This window comes from Bufo bufo, chromosome 9, assembly GCF_905171765.1.
Source record: "Bufo bufo chromosome 9, aBufBuf1.1, whole genome shotgun sequence".
Taxonomy (NCBI): domain Eukaryota; kingdom Metazoa; phylum Chordata; class Amphibia; order Anura; family Bufonidae; genus Bufo; species Bufo bufo.
This window is the reverse complement of record NC_053397.1, coordinates 26,181,334-26,203,092: the sequence shown is the minus strand read 5'-3', so window position 1 is coordinate 26,203,092 and position 21,759 is coordinate 26,181,334. Positions and strand designations below refer to the sequence as shown.

At 46.4% G+C, this 21,759-nt stretch overlaps 1 protein-coding gene across 1 annotated transcript in view; it reads left to right on the top strand.

Annotated features, from left to right (window-relative positions):
- Positions 1–12,568: 12,568 nt before the first annotated feature.
- The window catches only part of SLC25A26 (solute carrier family 25 member 26), a 132,442-nt gene continuing 123,251 nt past the window's right edge, over positions 12,569–21,759 (top strand). The window contains exons 1-3 of the mRNA XM_040407607.1: positions 12,569–12,719; positions 15,250–15,406; positions 16,489–16,598. Coding sequence (XP_040263541.1) covers positions 12,687–12,719; positions 15,250–15,406; positions 16,489–16,598 — 300 coding nt within the window. The 5' untranslated portion in view covers positions 12,569–12,686. The remainder of the gene's footprint in view (positions 12,720–15,249; positions 15,407–16,488; positions 16,599–21,759) is intronic.

The window sequence follows — 21,759 nt, the reverse complement described above, 5'->3', positions numbered from 1 at the left end:
TTGAAAGTAAGGGCTATTTGACCATGAAGGAGAGTGATGGGGTGCTGCGCCAGATGACCTGGCCTCCACAGTCACTGGACCTGAACCCAATCAAGATGGTTTGGGGTGAGCTGGACCGCAGAGTGAAGGCAAAAGGGCCAACAAGTGCTAAGCATCTCTGGGAACTCCTTCAAGACTGTTGGAAGACCATTTCAAGTGACTACCTCTTGAAGCTCATCAAGAGAATGCCAAGAGTGTGCAAAGCAGTAATCAAAGCAAAAGGTGGCTACTTTGAAGAACCTAGAATATGACATATTTTCAGTTGGTTCACACTTGTTTGTTATGTATATAATTCCACATGTGTTAATTCATAGTTTTGATGCCTTCATAGTCATGAAAATAAAGAAAACTCTTTGAATGAGAAGGTGTGTCCAAACTTTTGGTCTGTACTGTATATATATATATATATACACACACACACACACACACACACACACCAGGACACGTGTCACACAGGAGCCTCAGAGAGTAATTAGCAGCTTCAATTATTCAGTGCGCACTGACACAGAGACAAGTTAATGATAGCACGGTCACACTGGTGCGTCACAGGTCAACAATCTTCTCAGAGAAATATACCCTATTGATAATCATTAAATATAATGCAACTGTAGATGCTGAAAGCCCCGAATTACAGGACACAATAAGGATAAATGTATCTATTATCTATCTATCTATCTATCTAATATCTACTGTATCTATCTAAATCAGAAAGATGACGCAGCACTCCAAAAGACGGTGAATATGGTGTCTGACCTGATTAATTAATCAGCAATGCTTCCACCCAGCACAATGAGGCCTTTGTCTGTCTATCTATATATCTATCTATCTCATATCTATCTATCTATCTATATAGTCTTTATCTACTATAAATAACCATTTGATTCATTTTTACATTTTTTAGAGTGCTTTTTCTTCATATTGGGATATAATAAAGTCCTCTTTCTTTTTTCCAGTGCTGCCATTTTTTTTAATCTATCCATCTATCTATCTATTGATCTATCTATCAATCTATTTCTTATGCACAGGAACAGCCCATGGGACCAGAGTGACTGCACATGGGGAAGGAGATTCAGGCCGGGCCATAAGAGGGTGGACAGTTTGATTCGGGCATAGGTGTGAAGCTTACAGAACATGCTATGTACGACACAGTCTCTGTATGATCTCTGTGTCATGGCGGGGAGTAGGGGAAACCCCCCACCGTGCAATGACAGTGGCTGCAACGCCAGATAGCAGGGAACAGGGAACAGGTCACCTTCTAATGCAACCCTGGAATCTCCCTAGACTCCTAGTGCATGAGCCGCCTCTGAAGGTAAGGGGGCTCATGCTCACCAACCTAGAACCCTAGGTATCCCTGCTATGCCCTAGGCCTGATGACAGGGCAGAGACCACCCATTCATCTTTCACCACGGATGAATGGTATCCCCAGAGGCCCAGTAGCTGGCAGGATGCAAGACTATGGGATAAGCAGTACGGCAGTTAAGTAACACAGCAACAAAACAAATACTATCCACACTTACCTGCCGCAGCCGAGATGGAATGATGGCTCCAGGCTGGGAAGCCCACAGTCTAGCTATTGCTTAAACCCCTCCGGGAAAGCAAGCCCCTTTCGGAGCAGGCACACCAACATATAAACCTCCAAACCAAGACCACATCAAAACAACATACACCAGGTGGGGGAGGAATAACAGAAACACACCGGAGGGGACACACAGCCAGGGCAAGGTAAACAATATAATAAATAAGGGTGACTCACACAGACACCACATTCAGCCAAGCTCCTACACAGACTGACAACCAACAAACTATGACCTGAGGCTCCAACACACCAATATATAAGGAGGCCTGAGGTCACACCCACCACACCACTAGTAATTAACCCCGTGCAAACCAAAACAGGGAAAACCCCATATAAAAGGAAAGTGCACGTGCAAACAACAAACTACAAGTTGCAATGAGTCTGCATGGCAAACGCGTCACGGTCAAACACTAAAATGACCGTGACACTCTGTGCCACCAGAGGAAAATCCTTGACCTTATGGCCACAGCACAGAGACAGTGAGATTCAAGCCACTGCCACCATATCTGGATAGGTTGAACCTAGCTGGGAAATCTCTGCAGAACTGGGAAAAGTCATATTTTGATCTGGAAACCAAGCTACCTTCTGTCACTAGAGGGTCCTGGAATCACTCTTTGTCTCCCTACCACGGCCTGAATACCCTACAATTTGGTGACGTAGAAATCAAATTGCCCTTTTAACTCAGCCAAGATTGCTTAACTGAATGTAATCACATCCATGTTGTATTTTAAGGCTTAGCAGTAAGAAGGTTATTGTCATGGCAGCTCTTAACAACGTGCTAACATGCGCGTAGCCGCGGTACTTTGCAAGGGAGCCTGATTGCTCACTCCTACAGAAGTTTATTTTTACATCAGGATCAAGGACACTTTTTTTTTTAATTACATGCATGACTGAATGAAACTGGTTTGCGAAAAAAATAAAAAATATAGGTCAACCTTTCTCCCCTTCCTCGTAGCCATTTACGTGAGCGCGTCTTATCTGCAGGCAAAGATTTCGGGAAGTTAACTGAAACACACAAAAGGCAAATCACAGGCACAGGGAGGATGCATTGTAGAAAATAATGCAAAATTATCACGCAGCGGGAAAATGAATGTAAGTTTAACGAAAGAAATGACTTCACCTCCATGCTGATAAATTTAAATAAGTTAACAGATTGAAATAATTGGAAATTGTAATTTAATTACAACGAGACTTAGAAAGGTCTTTTCAAACGACGGCAATAACAGCGCGGATATGATTCCTATTGATATTTTAACATTACCTTAAATTAAAGTGGCCAGTTAAGTGATACAACTGTGAGCAACTGCATAAATGATGGTGTTCTCCACCTTTAATGCACCCAATGATGTTGAGCAGATACATCTTGTTATAATGGAGGACATAAGCAATAGGCCCAAAGGTATATGAAGTAATCATCTCTGTGTAAGTAGATATAGCTATAGGTGGCCATATTTGCTTAAAGTATGCATGGAACTCTCTGCATCAGGTCAATGGTTTCCTTATCAAGATCTCGACTGCCATACCTACCGGTATTTGTTATGGAACTCAGTGGTGATGTTCCTTAGACACCTGGATTTAGTTACTTATTGTAGATTTGCTACAGCCAGTTTAGTGCTACCTAAATGAAGGTGTCTAAGGAACCTTTCAGTTCTTTACTCTTCATGATATAGAGTTGACCATTCAGAGACCCCAGGCCTGGGTTTCAAAGAGCGTTCACCCACTGCTGGTGGTTACATTGTGGAAAATGCCACTGATGAAGTTGCAAATAGACATGTGCTTACAGGATTAGTCAAGGTCAATATGAGAAAGTACAGCTAGAGTTAAAGCTGACTTGTCGAAGCGATCAGTCCGATCCTGAAATGTTACAGTGTGTCTTATCACCACTGGCCATGTTGGTGGAGTACTCGAAACAGCGCAACAGGGCACACAGGTCTCGCATGGAGGCCCAGTCATTGGTGGTGAAGTGGTGCTGTTCCGCAGTGCGACTCACCCGTGCGTGCTGCAGCTGAAACTCCACTATGGCCTGCTGCTGCTCGCACAGTCTCTCCAGCATGTGAGGCGGTGAGTGGGAAGGCCGAATGTCACGGATGGTGTACAGGAAACAAGACAATGCAATACAATTAATGACTCACTGGATCCACAACTAAGGAAGAAAAGGGAGACCCCTACATGAGACCTGCCACTCTCCCTAATTGCTCAGCCTATGCGAACAGACTGAGGAATAGAAACAGCAAGCACACACACTCCAGGAAGTTGTATAAGCCGCAACCTAATGCATCATGGGGAGGAACTTAAAGGGAAGCAATCAGTCCAACTGCATGACAGCTGAGATAGACTAACGAGATGAGGAACTTAACCAAAACAAAGAAACTCAAGGAGGAGGATCTGGAAAGCTCCTGTCAGAGCTTCTCAACTGTCTGGTTGTGACAGTACCCCTCCCTTTACGAGTGGACTCCGGACACTCAGGGCCCACCTTCTCAGGATGGGACCTATGGAAAGCCCTGATGAGACGAGTGGCCTTAATGTCCGTCACTGGGACCCACATCCTCTCCTCAGGACCATAACCCTCCCAATGAACGAGGTACTGGAGGGAACCGCGGACAAGACGAGAATCCACAATCCTAGAGACCTGAAATTCAAGATTTCCATCAACCATAATCGGAGGAGGAGGCAAAGGCGAGGGTACAATAGGTTGAACATAAGGTTTCAATAAGGACTTATGAAAAACATTATGGATCTTCCAAGTCTGAGGAAGATCAAGACGGTAAGCAACAGGATTGATGACAGACAGGATCTTGTAAGGCCCAATAAATCTAGGACCCAACTTCCAGGAGGGAACCTTCAATTTGATATTCTTGGTAGACAACCACACCAGATCACCAACATTCAGGTCCGGACCAGGCACACGTCTCTTATCTGCCACACGCTTATATCTCTCACTCATGCTCTTTAGATTATCCTGAATCTTTTGCCAAATAGATGACAAAGACGAGGAGAATCTGTCCTCATCAGGTAAACCAGAAGACCCCTCTCCCGAGAAAGTCCCAAACTGCGGATGAAACCCATATGCACCAAAAAATGGTGACTTATCAGAGGACTCCTGACGACGGTTATTTAAAGCAAACTCAGCAAGGGACAAAAAAGAACACCAATCCTCCTGATTCTCCGCCACAAAACAGCGCAGATATGTCTCCAGATTCTGATTGACGCGCTCTGTCTGGCCATTCGACTGCGGGTGGAAAGCAGAAGAGAATGACAACCGAACCCCCAAGCGAGAACAGAAAGCCTTCCAGAATCTGGAAACAAACTGCGTGCCCCTATCAGAGACTATGTCTGAAGGAATACCATGCAATTTGACAATGTGGTCAATAAATGCCTGCGCCAGCGTCTTAGCATTGGGCAAACCAGGAAAAGGGATGAAATGCACCATTTTGCTAAAACGGTCCACCACCACCAGAATCACAGTCTTCCCCGAGGAACGAGGCAAGTCCGTTATGAAGTCCATGGACAGATGTGTCCAAGGACGGGAAGGAATTGGTAAGGGAAGGAGAGGACCTGATGGCCGTGAATGAGGGACTTTGGCACGAGCGCAAGTCTCGCAAGCTGCCACAAAACCCTCAACCGACTTACGAAGCGCAGGCCACCAGAATCTCCGAGCGATGAGATCCAGTGTGGCTCTTGCCCCCGGGTGCCCAGCAAGGACCGTATCGTGGTGTTCCTTAAAAATCTTGTGTCTCAAAGCGAGAGGCACAAACAACCTCCCAGGAGGACAAAGATCAGGAGCCTCTGACTGGGCTGCCTGCACCTCTGCCTCCAATTCAGGAAAAACAGCAGAGACCACCACACCTTCAGCCAAAATGGGACCCGGGTCTTCAAAATTCCCACCTCCCGGAAAACAACGTGACAGGGCATCTGCCTTCACATTCTTAACCCCAGGGCGGAACGTGACAACAAAATTAAACCTTGAAAAGAACAAAGACCATCTGGCCTGTCTCGGGTTCAGACGCTTGGCTGACTCCAAGTAGGCCAGATTTTTATGGTCAGTAAACACGGTAATAGGGTGTCTGGCTCCCTCTAGCCAATGGCGCCATTCCTCAAAAGCCAACTTGATGGCCAACAATTCCCTATCTCCCACATCATAATTTCTCTCTGCGGAGGAGAGTTTCTTCGAGAAAAAGGCACATGGTTGCCATTTGGCAGGAGAGGAACCCTGAGACAAGACCGCACCCACCCCTACCTCAGAAGCATCAACCTCAACTATGAAGGGTAACGAAATATCAGGTTGTACCAGGATGGGAGCGGAAGCAAAACTCTCCTTGATATTAGAAAAGGCCTTACGCGCCTCTACGACCAGGAAGAAAAATCTACCCCCTTTCTGGTCATATCAGTGAGTGGTTTAACAACAGAGGAATAATTCAAAATAAATTTCCTGTAATAATTGGCAAAGCCCAAAAAACGCATCAGCGCCTTCTGATTCTCAGGAAGCTCCCACTCAAGCACAGCGCGGACCTTCTCGGGGTCCATGCGAAAACCAGAAGCGGAGAGAAGAAACCCCAGAAATTGAATTTCTGGAACCGCAAACACACATTTTTCCAGTTTTGCGTATAATTTATTCTCCCGCAGGATGAGCAAGACCTGACGTAAATGTTCCTTAAGAGTCTTGAAATCAGGAGAAAAAATCAAAATGTCATCCAAATACACTAATACAAATTTTCTCATTAAATGATAAAAAATGCTGTTCACGAAATGCTGAAAAACGGCTGGGGCATTCATCAAACCAAAAGGCATAACCAAATTCTCAAAGCCGGGGTATTGAAAGCCGTCTTCCATTTGTCTCCTTCTCTGACCCTGACCAGGTTGTATGCCCCTCTTAGGTCTAATTTGGAAAAGACTTTAGCCCCAACAACCTGATTAAACAGGTCCGGGATCAGAGGAAGCGGATAAGGGTCACGAATAGTGATACTGTTCAGCTCCCTGAAATCCAGACAAAGTCTTAAAGAACCATCTTTTTTCTTAACAAAGAAAAAACCAGCGGCAACAGGTGACTTCGAGGGTCGTATGTGTCCTTTTCTCAGACTCTCAGAGATATAAGCACGCATAGCGACCCTCTCAGGTTGGGAAAGATTGTATAAACAAGATTTAGGCAGCTTGGCGCCTGGGATGAGATTAATAGGGCAATCGTACTCCCTGTGCGGGGGCAAATCCTGAACTCCACTCTCAGAGAAGACATCCAAAAATTCAGAGAGGAAAGGTGGTACAGTCTCAGTAGAAACCTCAGAAACAGATGTCATGAGGCAATTCTCTCTGCAAAAGTCACTCCAACCATTTATTTGCCTCGCTTGCCAATCAATGGTGGGGTTATGTTTAGTGAGCCAGGGTAGCCCCAACACTAGAGGAGTAGGCAAACCGCTAAGGACGAAACATGACACATCCTCAACATGAGCATCACTCACAATTAAACGGATATTGTGAACTATGCCCTTTAATGATTTCTGAGAAAGTGGAGCGGAATCAATAGCAAAAACAGGAATATCCTTTCCCAAAGTGCATACCTGGAAACCATGAGTTATTGCAAATTGATTATCAATGAGATTGACAGCTGCTCCACTATCCACAAAAATCTCACAAAAAATGCTTTTGCTCTCTAGCACCACCCTAGCAGGCAGGACAAAACGGGAACTACAAGCAAACGGAAAACCTTCAATTTCCGCCTCAACCCTGCCAATAGTAACAGACGGAACATTTTTAAAAGATTTTTTCCTTTTTGTTTCTTTATTACTCCCAGAAAACTGCCTGAATCTCCTAGAGGGACAAACATTTGCCAGATGATTTATACCTCCACAACAAAAACAAACCCTCCCATGCGGGCTGAATCTTCTATTGTCAGAGGCAATCAACCCCAGCTGCATGGGCTCCTGCTCAGAAGGGGCTGACAGCGACTGAGACCCCTGCGCACAGAAAGAGACCGCTGAACTGTCCCGGGACTGAGTATGACAGGAAGGAGAGATCGCTCCTCTCTCTCTAAGACGCCTGTCAATACGAACGGCCTGAGACATAGCAGAATCCAAGGAGGTAGGTCTCTCATGAAAGGCAAATGCATCTTTCAATCCCTCTGAAAGACCATGGCAAAATTGACTTCGGAGTGCAGCATCATTCCAACCAGTATCAGCTGCCTATCTCCGAAATTCTGAGCAGTATATCTCTGCGGATTGTTTACCCTGGCATAACAGACGTAGTCTAGACTCAGCCAGAGCAATACGATCCGGATCATCATATATCTGACCCAGGGCTAAAAAGAATTCATCCACTGAACGGAGGGGCCGTGCCCCCTCCGGCAGCGAAAAGGCCCAGGATTGAGCGTTACCCCTGAGCAGCGATATAATGATCCCCACCCTCCGTTCTTCATCACCAGAGGAATGGGGAAGAAGGCGAAAATGGAGTTTGCAAGCCTCTCTAAAACGCACAAAATACTCACTACCCCCGGAGAACGTATCCGGGAGCGAGATCTTAGGCTCAGAACAAACTCCATGAACGCAAGCTGAACCAGTCACTTGAAACTGAGAAAAAGTCTTACGGAGATCAGCTACCTCCCATGAAAGACCCTGGAAGCGCTCAGCCAAAAGTGAAACCGGATCCATGCTTGAGACGGTTTTGGCGGCTTATAATGTCACGGATGGTGTACAGGAAACAAGACAATGCAATACAATTAATGACTCACTGGATCCACAACTAAGGAACAAAAGGGAGACCCCTACATGAGACCTGCCACTCTCCCTAATTGCTCAGCCTATGCGAACACCCCAAAGGTGGATGGGCGCATATTCACGTACCTCGGCTATCTAATACCTGAAGACCCTACAATAGTGAGGGGACACGACCACCGGCTCCCTACACAAGACACAGAGGGAGTCAGGGTCACCTGAAAATCCAGCAGACAGAAAATCACAAATAAAGGAACAGCACTTATCTTGCAGAGGACTGGGGAATAGAAACAGCAAGCACACACACTCCAGGAAGTTGTATAAGCCGCAACCTAATGCATCATGGGGAGGAACTTAAAGGGAAGCAATCAGTCCAACTGCATGACAGCTGAGATAGACTAACGAGATGAGGAACTTAACCAAAACAAAGAAACTCAAGGAGGAGGATCTGGAAAGCTCCTGTCAGAGCTTCTCAACTGTCTGGTTGTGACACCGAAGTTACGCTGTAGCGCAGACAGCCGAGTGGCGGCAGGATGAGAACGCCGGAAGCGCGCACAGATGGCCCGCACTTTATGCAGCAGCTCTGACATGTCGGGGTAGTTGTGAATGAATTTCTGCACCACCAAATTCAGCACATGCGCCAGGCAAGGGATGTGCGTCAAACCGGCTAGTCCCAGAGCTACATCGAGATTTCGCCCATTATCGCACACCACCAGGCCGGGCTTGAGGCTCACCGGCAGCAACCAATCGTCGGTCTGTTGTTCTATACCCCGCCACAACTCCTGCGCGGTGTGGGGCCTGTCCCCCAAACACATCAGTTTCAGAACGGCCTGCTGACGTTTACCCTGGGCTGTGCTAAAGTTGGTGGTGAAGGTGTGTCGCTGACTGGATGAGGAGGTGGAAGAAGAGGAGGAGGAAGCCGAGTAGGAGGATGAGGCAACAGGAGGCAAAGAATGATGCCCTGCGATCCTTGGCGGCGGAAGGACGTGAGCCAAACAGCTCTCCGCCTGGGGCCCAGCCGCCACTACATTTACCCAGTGGGCAGTTAGGGAGATATAGCGTCCCTGGCCATGCTTACTGGTCCACGTATCTGTGGTTAGGTGGACCTTGCCACAGATGGCGTTGCGCAGTGCACACTTGATTTTATCCGATACTTGGTTGTGCAGGGAGGGCACGGCTCTCTTGGAGAAGTAGTGCCGGCTGGGAACAACATACTGTGGGACAGCAAGCGACATGAGCTGTTTGAAGTTGTCCGTCTCCACCAGCCTGAATGACAGCATTTCAAAGGCCAGCAGTTTAGAAATGCTGGCATTCAGGGCCAGGGATCGAGGGTGGCTAGGTGGGAATTTACGCTTTCTCTCAAAGGTTTGTGAGATGGAGAGCTGAACGCTGCCGTGTGACATGGTTGAGATGCTTGGTGACGGAGGTGGTGGTGTTTGTGGCACATCCTCTGTTTGCTGGGCGGAAGGTGCCAACGTTCCTCCAGAGGCGGAGGAAGAGGCCGAGGCAGCAGTAGAAGAGGCCGAGGCGGCAGCAGCAGAAGAGGTAGCAGGAGGGGCCTGAGCCCTTTCTTGGTTTTGAAGGTGCTTACTCCACTGCAGCCCGTGTCTCGCATGTAGATGCCTGGTCATGCAGGTTGTGCTAAGGTTCAGAACGTTAATGCCTCGCTTCAGGCTCTGATGGCACAGCGTGCAAACCACTCGGGTCTTGTCGTCAGCACATTGTTTGAAGAAGTGCCATGCCAGGGAACTCCTTGAAGCTGCCTTTGGTGTGCTCGGTCCCAGATGGCGGTGGCCAGTAGCAGACGGACTCTCTTGGCGGTGGGTGTTCTGCTTTTGCCAACTGCTCCCACTTTTGCTACGCTGTTGGCTCGGTCTCACCACTGCCTCTTCCTCTGAACTCTGAAAGTCAGTGGCACGACCTTCATTCCATGTGGGGTCTAGGACCTCATCGTCCCCTGCATCGTCTTCCACCCAGTCTTCCTCCCTGACCTCCTTTTCGGTCTGCACACTGCAGAAAGACGCAGCAGTTGGCACCTGTGTTCATCATCAGAGACGTGCTGAGGTGGTATTCCCATGTCATCATCATCAGGAAACATAAGTGGTTGTGCGGCAGTGCATTCTATGTCTTCCACCCCTGGGGAAGGGCTAGGTGGATGCCCTTGGGAAACCCTGCCAGCAGAGTCTTCAAACAGCATAAGAGACTGCTGCATAACTTGAGGCTCAGACAGGTTCCCCGATTTACACGGGGGTGATGTGACAGACTGATGGGCTTGGGTTTCAGGCGCCACCTGTGCGCTTTCTGCAGAAGACTGGTTGGGAGATAATGTGAACGTGCTGGATCCACTGTCGGCCACCCAATTGACTAGCGCCTGTACTTGCTCAGGCCTTACCATCCTTAGAACGGCATTAGGCCCAACCAAATATCGCTGTAGATTCTGGCGGCTACTGGGACCTGAGGTAGTAGGTTCAGTAGGACGTGTAGCTGTGGCAGAACGGCCACGTCCTCTCCCAGCACCAGAGGCTCCACCAACACCACCACCACGACCATGACCGCGTCCCTTATTAGATGTTTGCCTCATAGTTAGCGTTCACAAAGCAAAGTAAAAAGTGGTTAAGTATGTTAAAAATAACCGCCAATATAAACCCTGATGTAGGGTATTGCACTCATTTATTTTTTTTAACTCTATATGACAGCGGTATTTGTGGCCTAAATGTAACACTCACTTATGCACGTCTAATCCCAGATGCGCAGTCAGTATATATCAGAGGCTTTTTTCACCCCAGTAAGCAAAAAGCCGTATTTATGGCCTAAATGTGACAGTCACTTATGCTTGTCTAATCCCAGATGTGCAGTATATTAGAGGGTTTTTTCACCCCAGTAAGACAAAGCTGTATTTCTGGCCTTAATGTGACAATCACTTATGCATGTGTAATCCCAGATGTGCAGTATATCAGAGGGTTTTTTCACCCTAACCAAAATGCTGTATTTCTGTCCTAAATGTGACAGTGACTTATGCTTGTCTAATCCCAGATGTGCAGTATATTAGAGGGGTTTTTCACCCCAGTATTCCAATGCTGTATTTCTGGACTTGCAGATAGCCTATGCTGGTGCACTATCGTTGCATAAAATGGCTGCCGATCATATATTGATGAAATGAAGAAAAAAATGTTCGTTTTCAGCAGTAGTTGGCTCAGGGCAGGCTTAAAAAAATTGTGCACTGCACCCACAAAACACTTTTCCTGTAGATCGCTGAGTACATAAACCAGTTCTTGATAAGATCGCTCCCTGATCTCTCCCTCACAGCAGCTGCAGCCTCTCCCTACACTAATCCGAGCAGAGTGACGGACGGCGCTAAGTGACTCCAGCTTAAATAGAGGCTGGGTCACAGGCTGCAGTTGACCAATCACAGCCATGCCAATAGTAGGCATGGCTGTGATGGCCTTTTGGGGCAAGTAGTATGACGCTTGTTGATTGGCTGCTTTGCAGCCTTTCAGAAAGCACCATAAAAATCGCTGAACACCGAACCCGAACTTTTACGTAAATGTTCGGGTCCGGGTGCCGAAAACCTAAAGTATTACAATCATTCATGCCCCATTTACCTTGCATACTTGGCTGGGTTTTTTTGGACAATTTTTGGTGATCACCTGACGAATATGTGTTTTCTCATGTATCAGGTGATTGCCAGTACATCAAGTTGGCAGTTTCATAACCTGAAATTCGCTCATCTCTAGTTGTAATCATACTGACACAGAGAATGAAGGGCGTGGGTCAGTTTTGCCACAAACGCAGTAGGAACAAAACCCATAAAACTGTGGAGGAATTGCGTCTTTTTTTCCAATTCCACCCCTTTTGGATTTTTTTTTTTTACCGCTTCCCACTACATTGTATGCCATAATTAATGGTGGGATTAGAAAGTACAACTTGTCAAGCAAAAAAATAAGCCCTCATACAGCTATGCGAACGGAAATATAAAAAAGTTATGGCTCAAGGAAGATAGGGAAGAAAAATGAGAACGAAAAAACCTCTGGTATCCTAAGGGTTAAAATATAGGTGCCATTAGTCCTTAGCTTATATAACTTTGAAATGAGGCTTCACCAAAATGGCTGCTACACTGAAGACAGAACTGAGCAGAGGATCACCTACAGGAGTAACGCTCTAGAGGCGGTGTTTACAGTGACAGGACAGGGACAACCATGTACTAACCCTGGGTCAGAAATCGGTAGTAGACCAGAGACATGACGACTTGGTGAAGTGAGAGCCGAGGGAAAGGCTGTTTTCGTCCCCGGTGTTCAGGTCACCCTGTGTTTGCTCCTGGTTCAAACATGTGAGCGCTGTGTGACACTAGTACTGTGGCCGCGGGCTGAACCATGGAGCGGAGCGACTACTTCACCTCTCTGCTGGTGAGTGCTGCGCGGCACCGCTCTGTCTGATTACTGCCCAGCCTGACTGGAGGTTGTACAGAGGTCCTGACCTTTGGCACCGGTCGGGATACAGGTCACCTACCTGCCCGAAGCGTCTATCTGCGACCTACAGCACTTCAGCTCCTGTCATGCGCTTGGTGGGGGTGGTAGTCCCACAGCAGATCAGTGCTGCAGCCCATAGACAGGGAGCATATAATGGGGGGCACCCTCCATGGCAGATACTTTATGACCAGCTCTGTCCATCCACTAAGACTGGCACAGGGGGCATTACTATGAGGCTGCACAGTGGGCATTGGTGTGACTGAGGCTGATGTGATGGGCATTGGCATGATGCTTGCGCAGTGGGTATTGGTGTGACTTGGGGCTGGCACGATGGGCGTTGGCGTGAGGGTGGCACGGTGAGCCTTGGCATGAAGCATGCAGAAAAAGCATTGGCATGAGGGTGGTGTGATGTGCATTGAACACTGTCATGATGAGCCTTGGCGTAAGGCACGCACGATGGGCATTGGCATGAGTGTAGGTGTGACTGGGGCTGGCATGACCAGCTTTGGCATGAATCTAGTGCAGTGAGCGTTGACGTTTTAATAGGGTAAGGCTGGCCTAATGACTGCTGGCACAATGGGCTTTGCCTTCACGTCTGGAGCCTTTACTTGTACTGTATACATGAGGCCTAGAGGGCAGCTCGTAGGGAAAAAAATAATTCTTTGTAAAAATTCACAAACCCTTGTGCCCCGCGGCCACTAGAAGCGACCCGACCTGTTACACCCGCTCATTGTCTTCATTCTTCTGAAACTATAACTCCCAGCATGCACACTCTCTGCCGTTCCCAGAATGCTGGGAGTTGTAATTTCACAACATATGGAATGCTCAAGGTTGCTGACCCCTGATCTAGATGCCTCTTTTCTATAACTAAGTGCTTTTAATGATTTTTATTCAGTTTTATATAATTTTTTGTATTAGCCCGGAGGTTTTTTTGTTTTTGCGTTTTTGTTTTGCGCTCCCTTCCTTTTTATTTGTCCGTTCACATAGCCCATATAAGGGCTTGTTTTTTGCAGGACAAGTTGTACTTTCCAACGCCACCATTTAATATTGCATAAGATGTAGCGGGGGAAAAATTCCAAATGGAGTGAAATTGCAAAAAAAAAAAAAAAAAAAGCAACTGCTGCACACACGCTCTGGCTCCTACGACCCCCGCACGGGGGAGCCGGAGCATCACCAGAAGCGCGCGCTTCCAGTGTTTCACGCGCTTCATTACTGCCGGTTGCGGACATTAACCGCGGGTGTCTGCTATAAGAAACGGCAGGCACCCGCTCCGCTCCTCAGGAGCGGGCGCCACCTTTAAAGACCTGGCCAGCGCCGCACTATTACGGCCCTGGTCGGAAAAGGGTTAATGATCTATAGGTTACTGTTCTGGCCTGCTTTGTCACACTGTAACAAGCGTATATGATACGACACCAACCACAAGGGCCCTGCGGATTAACAGCGTTTATTCAGGAGAATTGCCGTATAAAGAAATGATAACCCTTTATATGACTGTTTAGCTGTTAATTGCTGATGGATTATTTATAAAGATAGATGTATGTAACATTGTTTTATTTATTCTTGTTTTATGGAAACAATATCATCTTTGAATAAACAGTTTGTATTTATTTATAAATATCTATTTCCTCTGCAAAATTGCTGCTGAGAGCCAGCTGTGTACAGTATAGATCCCCCCCACACTTTTCTTCTTCTGACATTGGGCAGTCGGCCAGTTGGATCACCCACATATCCATCGTGAGACACTGACTTCCGTGTTTGTTATTAAAGGGAACCCGTCACCACATAATGCAATCTGCAGGTAGCACGTTATAGAGCAGGAGGAGCTGAGCAGACTGATATATCGTTTTGTGGGAAAAGATTCAGTAAAACTTGTAATTTATAAATTTATATCTCTGTGTTTTCTGACTTAAGCTGTACGCAGGGGTAGGTATTGTCAGTTATTGACAGCATTCCCTGTGTACGTGTGTACACGGAGATAGCTGTCAGTCACCTGAGTTGTAAGCAATCTGCTGCTCTGTCGTCCCATGTAAAGGGATCTTATGTGTGTATCCAGAGATTCGGATCACACCTCCCCCGTGAACAATGGTCTGAAATATCAGAGATATAAATTGCAAGTTTTACGGAATGTGATATATATATTTGCTAATAGACTGCGCCATTATTTGTGTTTTCACGCCCCCATGAGACCTATAGCTTCTACATTTTGCACTGGTGATAGTTGGAGGGGCTTTCCGTCACCAGACAGACTTATGATTTTATTATTTTGTTTATGTAGGAAAAGTCTTTCTGATTATTATTATTATTTATACTCAAGATTTGCACATTGAAAAAAAATTCAAAATTTGATAATAAATTTGATAATAAAAATCGTCCTTTTTTGCCCCAGAATAAGGGGGTGTGACTTAATCGGGGTGTGATTTACGTCTCTTGATCCGGTAGCCATTCTCACAGTTCCTTTGTCTTGCAGGCCGGAGGGACGGCGGGTATGTGTGTCGACCTTATTTTATTCCCGCTCGACACCATTAAAACCAGACTTCAAAGCCCTCAGGGATTCTCCAAATCTGGTGGTTTCCGCGGCATCTACGCCGGCGTTCCTTCCACGGCTGTTGGGTCATTTCCTAATGGTAAGATTTCCATTCTTAGATTCGGAGCAGGTCCTCCTGAACATACAAAAAAGTGAATCTGTCACCAGCGACCTCCCTATCAAACTGTTTGCATCAGCACGTGATTAAAATGCTGTTTTTCTTTTGTTGAGCCGAGGCTCCGTTCCCGAATTATTCATTTTTTTCCAAAAATATGCAAATTAGGTATTTGGTGCAATGAGGACGGCACTATTGCTGTTGTTGCACCTTTATCTGGGCAGCCCCTCCTTCGCTGCTTTGACACTGTCTGGCCCTGTCAACCAAAGCAGCGAGGTATGGGCTCGTCATAGAAAGGCAACAAGAGCAATGTTGACGCCCTCATTGCACCAAATGCCTAATTTGCATATGCAGAAAAAGGATTACGGTATAACTCTGGAATGGATCCTCCTATTAAAAAAGGGAAAAAAATCTGTTTTAATTAGGTGAACCACAGCAAAGTTTCTATGTAAACAGGTGGACAGGGAAGTCGCTGGTGACAGAGAGGCTGTTTAAAGTTTGCCTGAAGGCCTACCCATCAATATCAGATCGGTGGGGATCTAACCTCCTGCAACCCCACTGATCGCCTGGCTGAAGTGGCAGCAGTTCTCCGATGCTTGTGGTGCCCCCTTCATAGTTTACTAAATACAGCGCCACTCGTTTCACAGTGGCTGTGCATGGTATTACAGCGCACTCCAATTAAGTGAGCTGCAGAGAGCCGCAATGTCGGAATCCAGCCAATATCCTATGTACAGCACTGTGTGTGGTGAGAAATGAGGGGATTGCAGCATTTGACAGATTTCCATGGCCTCTTCAGTCAGATGATGGGAGTTGGACCCTCACAATCGAAGTTACCAACATCGAAGTTCTGGAAGACACCTTTTCATACATGTATTTTAAGGTCTGTACGAGGCCCGCTTATTCAGAAAGGGGAATGTTGCCTTTTCATGTATAGCACCCGCTGATGTGCGGCAGCAGGACAGATGTAACTGAAGAATTCTTGATTTTGCTTTGTATCTTCTGTGATGATTACATCGGAATATTTAGCTTTTTAGAAACGTCTCACTTTTCTTTGCTTTTCTCTTTAGCTGCTGCTTTTTTCGTGACTTACGAGACTGTGAAATGTGTGCTTCACTCCGGCTCCTCTCCTTACCTCACGCCATTAGCGCATATGGCAGCCGCCTCTATCGGGGAAGTGGTAAGTCTGGATTTATGTTTCATAAGCCCCCTTTACGTGAATCGTTTAAAAATTGTAAAATTGAGCAAAAGTGATCATTTATCAAGCACTGAACGATTGAACAGCAACCAATGATCATCCAGTTTGTCGTTCTCTCGATTGCTCAGGTAGACGCCTAAATCATTGCTCGTCATCCAGAATTCCACAAGTGTTGAAAAGTTATCGTTTACAGCAGGGATGCCCAATCTACAGCCCCTCCAGCTGTTGCAAAACTACAACTCCCAGCATGCCTGAACAGCCTTCAGCAATCAGGGCATGTTGGGAGTTGTAGTTTTGCAACAGCTGGAGGGGCTGTAGATTGGGCATCCCTGGTTTACAGCACAGATGATCCCACAGTGGGTGCGGAATCGTTACACCACTCACGTCATGTCAATGGGGTTTTACAAGTGTTTTTTTTATTTCTGATGACCTATCCTCTGGACAGGTCATCAGTATCTGATCAATTGTTTGAGAAGGCAGCGGTGCTCGCAGTAGCGCTGCAGCCTTCTCTCAGCTCGCCAAGCACAGCGCCGTGCATTGTATAGTGGCGGTGCTTGGTATCACAGCTCAGCTCCATTCACTTTTATGAGACTGAGCGGCGCCTAGGCCATGTCACTGATGAACGTGACGTCACTGGCCTAGGAAAAGCTGTGAGAAGGCCATGGCGCTACTGTGAGTGCCGGTACCCTCTCAAACAGCTAAACGGCAGGGGTCCTGGGTGTCGGACCCAGATCATTAGTAAAAAAAAAAAAAACACTTGGAAAACCGGAAACACGTGTGCAGACCACAAAAGGGTGTGGATTCTAAATTTGTTTGCGCCTTCAAGTGTTCTCCTATTGGTTTAAACTGAAGTAGGAGGAAACCCTTCCAGCCACTTTTTTCGGACCAAATCCTCTTCCTTCATTTTTGCCAATTTTTTAAATTTATTTTTTCATCAAGCTCCATGTCTATTACGACATGCACTTTGCAACCGCGTGGTCTCAACTGAAGACGAAATGAAGAATGCATACAGGAGGGAAGGTGGTCTTTGGTGGTAAAGAGGGTGGAACCAAGGGTCTTTACACACCTTTTTGACACACCCAACACAATCCCTAACACCACCCGCACAGTCCATTATCTTTTAGTGTGAATGCAACTCTTTGCTTGACAAACAATCTGTTACACAATCACACGATACTCAACTCTGCACATATATAGGGTTAAAGTTTGAACGTTAACAACAAGTTCGTCAATCAATCAAATCAATTATCTGAGTGTGCAAATGTGGAGAATTAAAAAAAAAAATGAAAGGCTATAGCTTGTATACATTTTGACATGAGAAAAGAATGACTTTTGCATATGTTATTGGTTACATTGAATATAACGTTTTGGGTTACAGTCTTGATTGCCTCGTTCTTTCTTAGACCCCTGATATCTAGGTTACAACCTACTCCTCGTTTCAGACCTTTCTCACATGGACCTGTCCCTGCTGTCATGTTTAGCAACTAGGTGAAGGATTTACACTGACTCTACAGAAGCAAAATGGTAGAAAAGTATTCATGGAGACTGTACGGGAACCCGATTAATTTTGGTTTTAATTAGGAAGGTGTAAAGGTGCCCACAGCCTTTAACAATAAATATGGCAAAACAAAATGATAAGAAACGAACCTGAATTCTGTGGCGAAAGGAAAGGTGATGGTAAAGGGAGAATTGGAGGATCCAGAGAATACTTGTGTAGTGCAGGTCCACTCTTGTATAGGTCCACTAGGGATGTAAATGCTGTGGATTTGCATTTGGCAAATGCACAGTGTTTTACAGCACTAGCAAAGTCGCTGAAAGTTTATGTAATGCCATCCACATGCCATCCAAATCTGCAGCATAAGGGCCCATGCGCACGAACATTGTTGTTTTGTGGTCTGCAAATTACGGATCTGCAAAACATGAATACCAGCCATATGCGTTCCACATTTTGCAGAACAGAAACGCCGGCCAATAATTGAACAGTCTTTCCTTGTCCGTAATGCGGACAATAATAGGACATGTTCTATTTTCCCTTACGCCCGTGACAGCACCCTTGAGAGACCGCCTCCATCCAGGACAGGAAACGGGAACTTCCGTGGAGAGCTTTTAAGGAGGGGCTCTGCCCCTATAGCACCAGCTCCTGTTTCCTGTCCTATGGGATAGGATATGCTGTGGGGAGCTGTGGGGAGCTGTGTGTAGGCTGCAGGAGCCCCTGGTTTGATTATCCATATGGTGGTTACCTGGTGCGGCCTAAGTCTCCACTAGGAGCCGGTAGCAGAGTCTGGGGCACTCCTTCTAGGTCCAGGACTTATGTCGATCCTCCTTGCAGTGTTGAGGAGGTCCGGGGCCATTTTCTCTCTCCTACCCTGCCTGCTCGTGCTTCTCTCTGGGCGAGGGGACGGGCCGAGAGTCTCGTGGCGTGGCTGTGCACGCGTACTGGAAGTTGTATGATATGGCTTCTGGTATTTGGAACGCAGGTGGTTCCGGGTGGAGCCCGTTCCGGAACTGGAGGGGTGATTGCTCCTTCCAGTTTGGCTGCATGGGAGCGCCGGCAGGAGCCTGGCTTAGGGTAATTAAACCCTGAATCTTGAACAGCATGCTGCCAGAAGGATGCCAGCCAGCCTGTAGGTGTGTGTACCTAATGGAAACTTACCTCTTCTTATCTGGAAGTATGGAAGAGGAGGGTAGTCAGCGCGCTGATGCCCAGGAGGGTCATGATGGCAGACAGGTATTCCTGGTGGGGTAAGGGGGTTCAATTCCCACCTTTTTTTTCTTCATTTTGATGGTGTTTATCCTTTTTATTTTAGAATACCAAAAAAGGGGCCCTAAATCCAGGGAAGAGAGTATGCAGTGTGCAAGAAAAAACTCGCTCCATCCTGGTCCGAATTGTTGTGTCAGCATTGTGTTAACAAGGTGGTTGAGGAGGAATCGCCGTCCCTGCTTCAGAGTATCAAGCACATTGACAAATCTGAAGTTTCTGATTCAATTCAAGGGGATGGAGCTTAGCCGCTCCCAGGTCATTGATACTAGTCGTGACGTCACTGGGCCGGCGGTAAACAGTGAGAAGGCCGCGGCTCTGCTGGAGCGCCGCTGCCTTCTCAAACAGCTGATTGGCAGGCGTCCCGGGTGTCGGACCCCCGCCGATCAGATGCTGATGATCTATCCAGAGGATAGATCATCAGTTTAAACAAAGTGCAGAACCCCTTTAAAGTGTCTTAGAAATGCCTCCCTTCCACGGCTATGGACAAGCGGGGTCACTTTATAATTTCAGATTCTGAATCTTCTGATGAGAATGAGCAAGGAGAAATCCTAGATGATTCAAGCTCTTCCTCCGTCGAAGTATCCGTGGGTAGACCATTATTCTCCCTGTGGAGGAGATGATTCCCTGCTGAAAGCTATTTGAGGCACTATGGAAATGGATGAGGCTAAAGAGCAAAAGTCCTTTATGTTTGGGGACCTGGGACATAAAAAGTATTTTTAAATAAAAAAGTGAAATATTTAATTCAGAGGGAATGTAAAAAACCTGATAAGAATTTTTTTTTACTCCTAAGAGTAAATATCCGTTTGAGGGAGAATCATCCTGTTGGGGTAGTCTACCCAATATAGCTACTACCTCTACAGCCAGATCTTTAAAGTTATGGTTGCAGGAGTTGGAGTCCCATATTCAAAATAAAACGTCCAGAGAACAGCTACTGGCAGTTTTCCCAACAATATTTAGGGCAGTAGATTTTATCTCTGATGCCTCAGCAGACGCGATAAGATTGAATGCCAGGTCAGCCACTCTGTCAAATTCTGCTACGAGGGCTATTTGGCTTAGAGGTTGGTCTGGCGAGACGGGTTCTAAAAACAAGCTTTGTTCTATGCCGTGTCGGGGGGATTTTCTCTTTGGGTTCGTCCTGGACGACCTCTTAGAGAAGGCCTCAGATAGCAAACAGGAAAGATTTCAACAGAGCAAGTAAAAGACAAAGAAACTGAGGTGAAAATGGAGGTCAAAAAAGACACGTTCCTCTTTCAAGGCTGGGTTCACACCTGAGCGTATTCGATAAGCGCTTTTTACAGGCGTTTGTATCGGGCGTTTTTAATGGGCGGAAACAAGCAAACGCCCATTTAGGCGCGTTCCCGCTGAAGTCTTTGGGCGGGAACGCGCAACAATACGCCCCAAAGAAGCTCCTGTACTTCTTGGGGCGTAGGGCGTTTTACAGCACGTTCGTACGCGCTGTAAAATGCTCAGGTGAGAACCATGCCCATAGGGAAACATTGGTTTTTGCCTGTTCAACGTTTTACAGCGCGTAGGAACGCGCTGTAAAACGCTCAGGTGTGAACCCAGCCTAACTCCCAGTCTACTTCAGGGCCTAAGTCAAGTCAGCAATGACGGTTACTATCCTGTGGGGGAAAAGATTCTCTCTCTTATCAGGCTGGGGAGGAAATTTTTGCAAGCCCTTGGATAAATGGGATTTTAAGAGAAGTTTTTCGCTAGAGTCCCCCACCCACCGGAAAGATTGAAAATGACAGATTTGACCATAAATTCCATTAAAAAAAATATATAAAAAAACAACATAATAAATAAAGTAAATAAAATAAAAATGTCCCTATTAAGGAAGGAAGTTTTAGTTCCAGTCCCGGAAGGACTAAAAAGGGATTTTTACTAGTCTCTGTTTCTAGTGCCCAAACCAAACAGGTCCTTCCGGATGATCATAAACTTAAGAGACTCAAATGCAAAATATTCAAGATGGAGTCCATTCAGATAGCGATAAAACATCTCTTCAAGGACTGTGTAGTGGCTACTATAGACATAAAGGATGTTTACTACCACGTCCCATTACATGTCGTTTTTTCAAAAGTATCTCAGAGTAGCAGTGTCTATAGAAGGTCAGATTACTCATCTGCAATACCGAGCCCTACCATTTGGAATCTCCCAAGCTTCCAGACTATTCACATCATTATGCCAGTGTTATCCAATACATTCCAGAACTGTAAGGGTTACATAGCATCATAAATCAATATAATGTTATGTGACCCCCAGCAGCGCTGGAAGGTCAGGCCGGGAGCTGCGCTGGGGGAGAAACGCTCATTTGCAAGGGGCCTTACAAGCAGTTGTTGTGTCCCCCCCCCCCCCCCAGGCTAGTTACTATTCTAGTCGTCT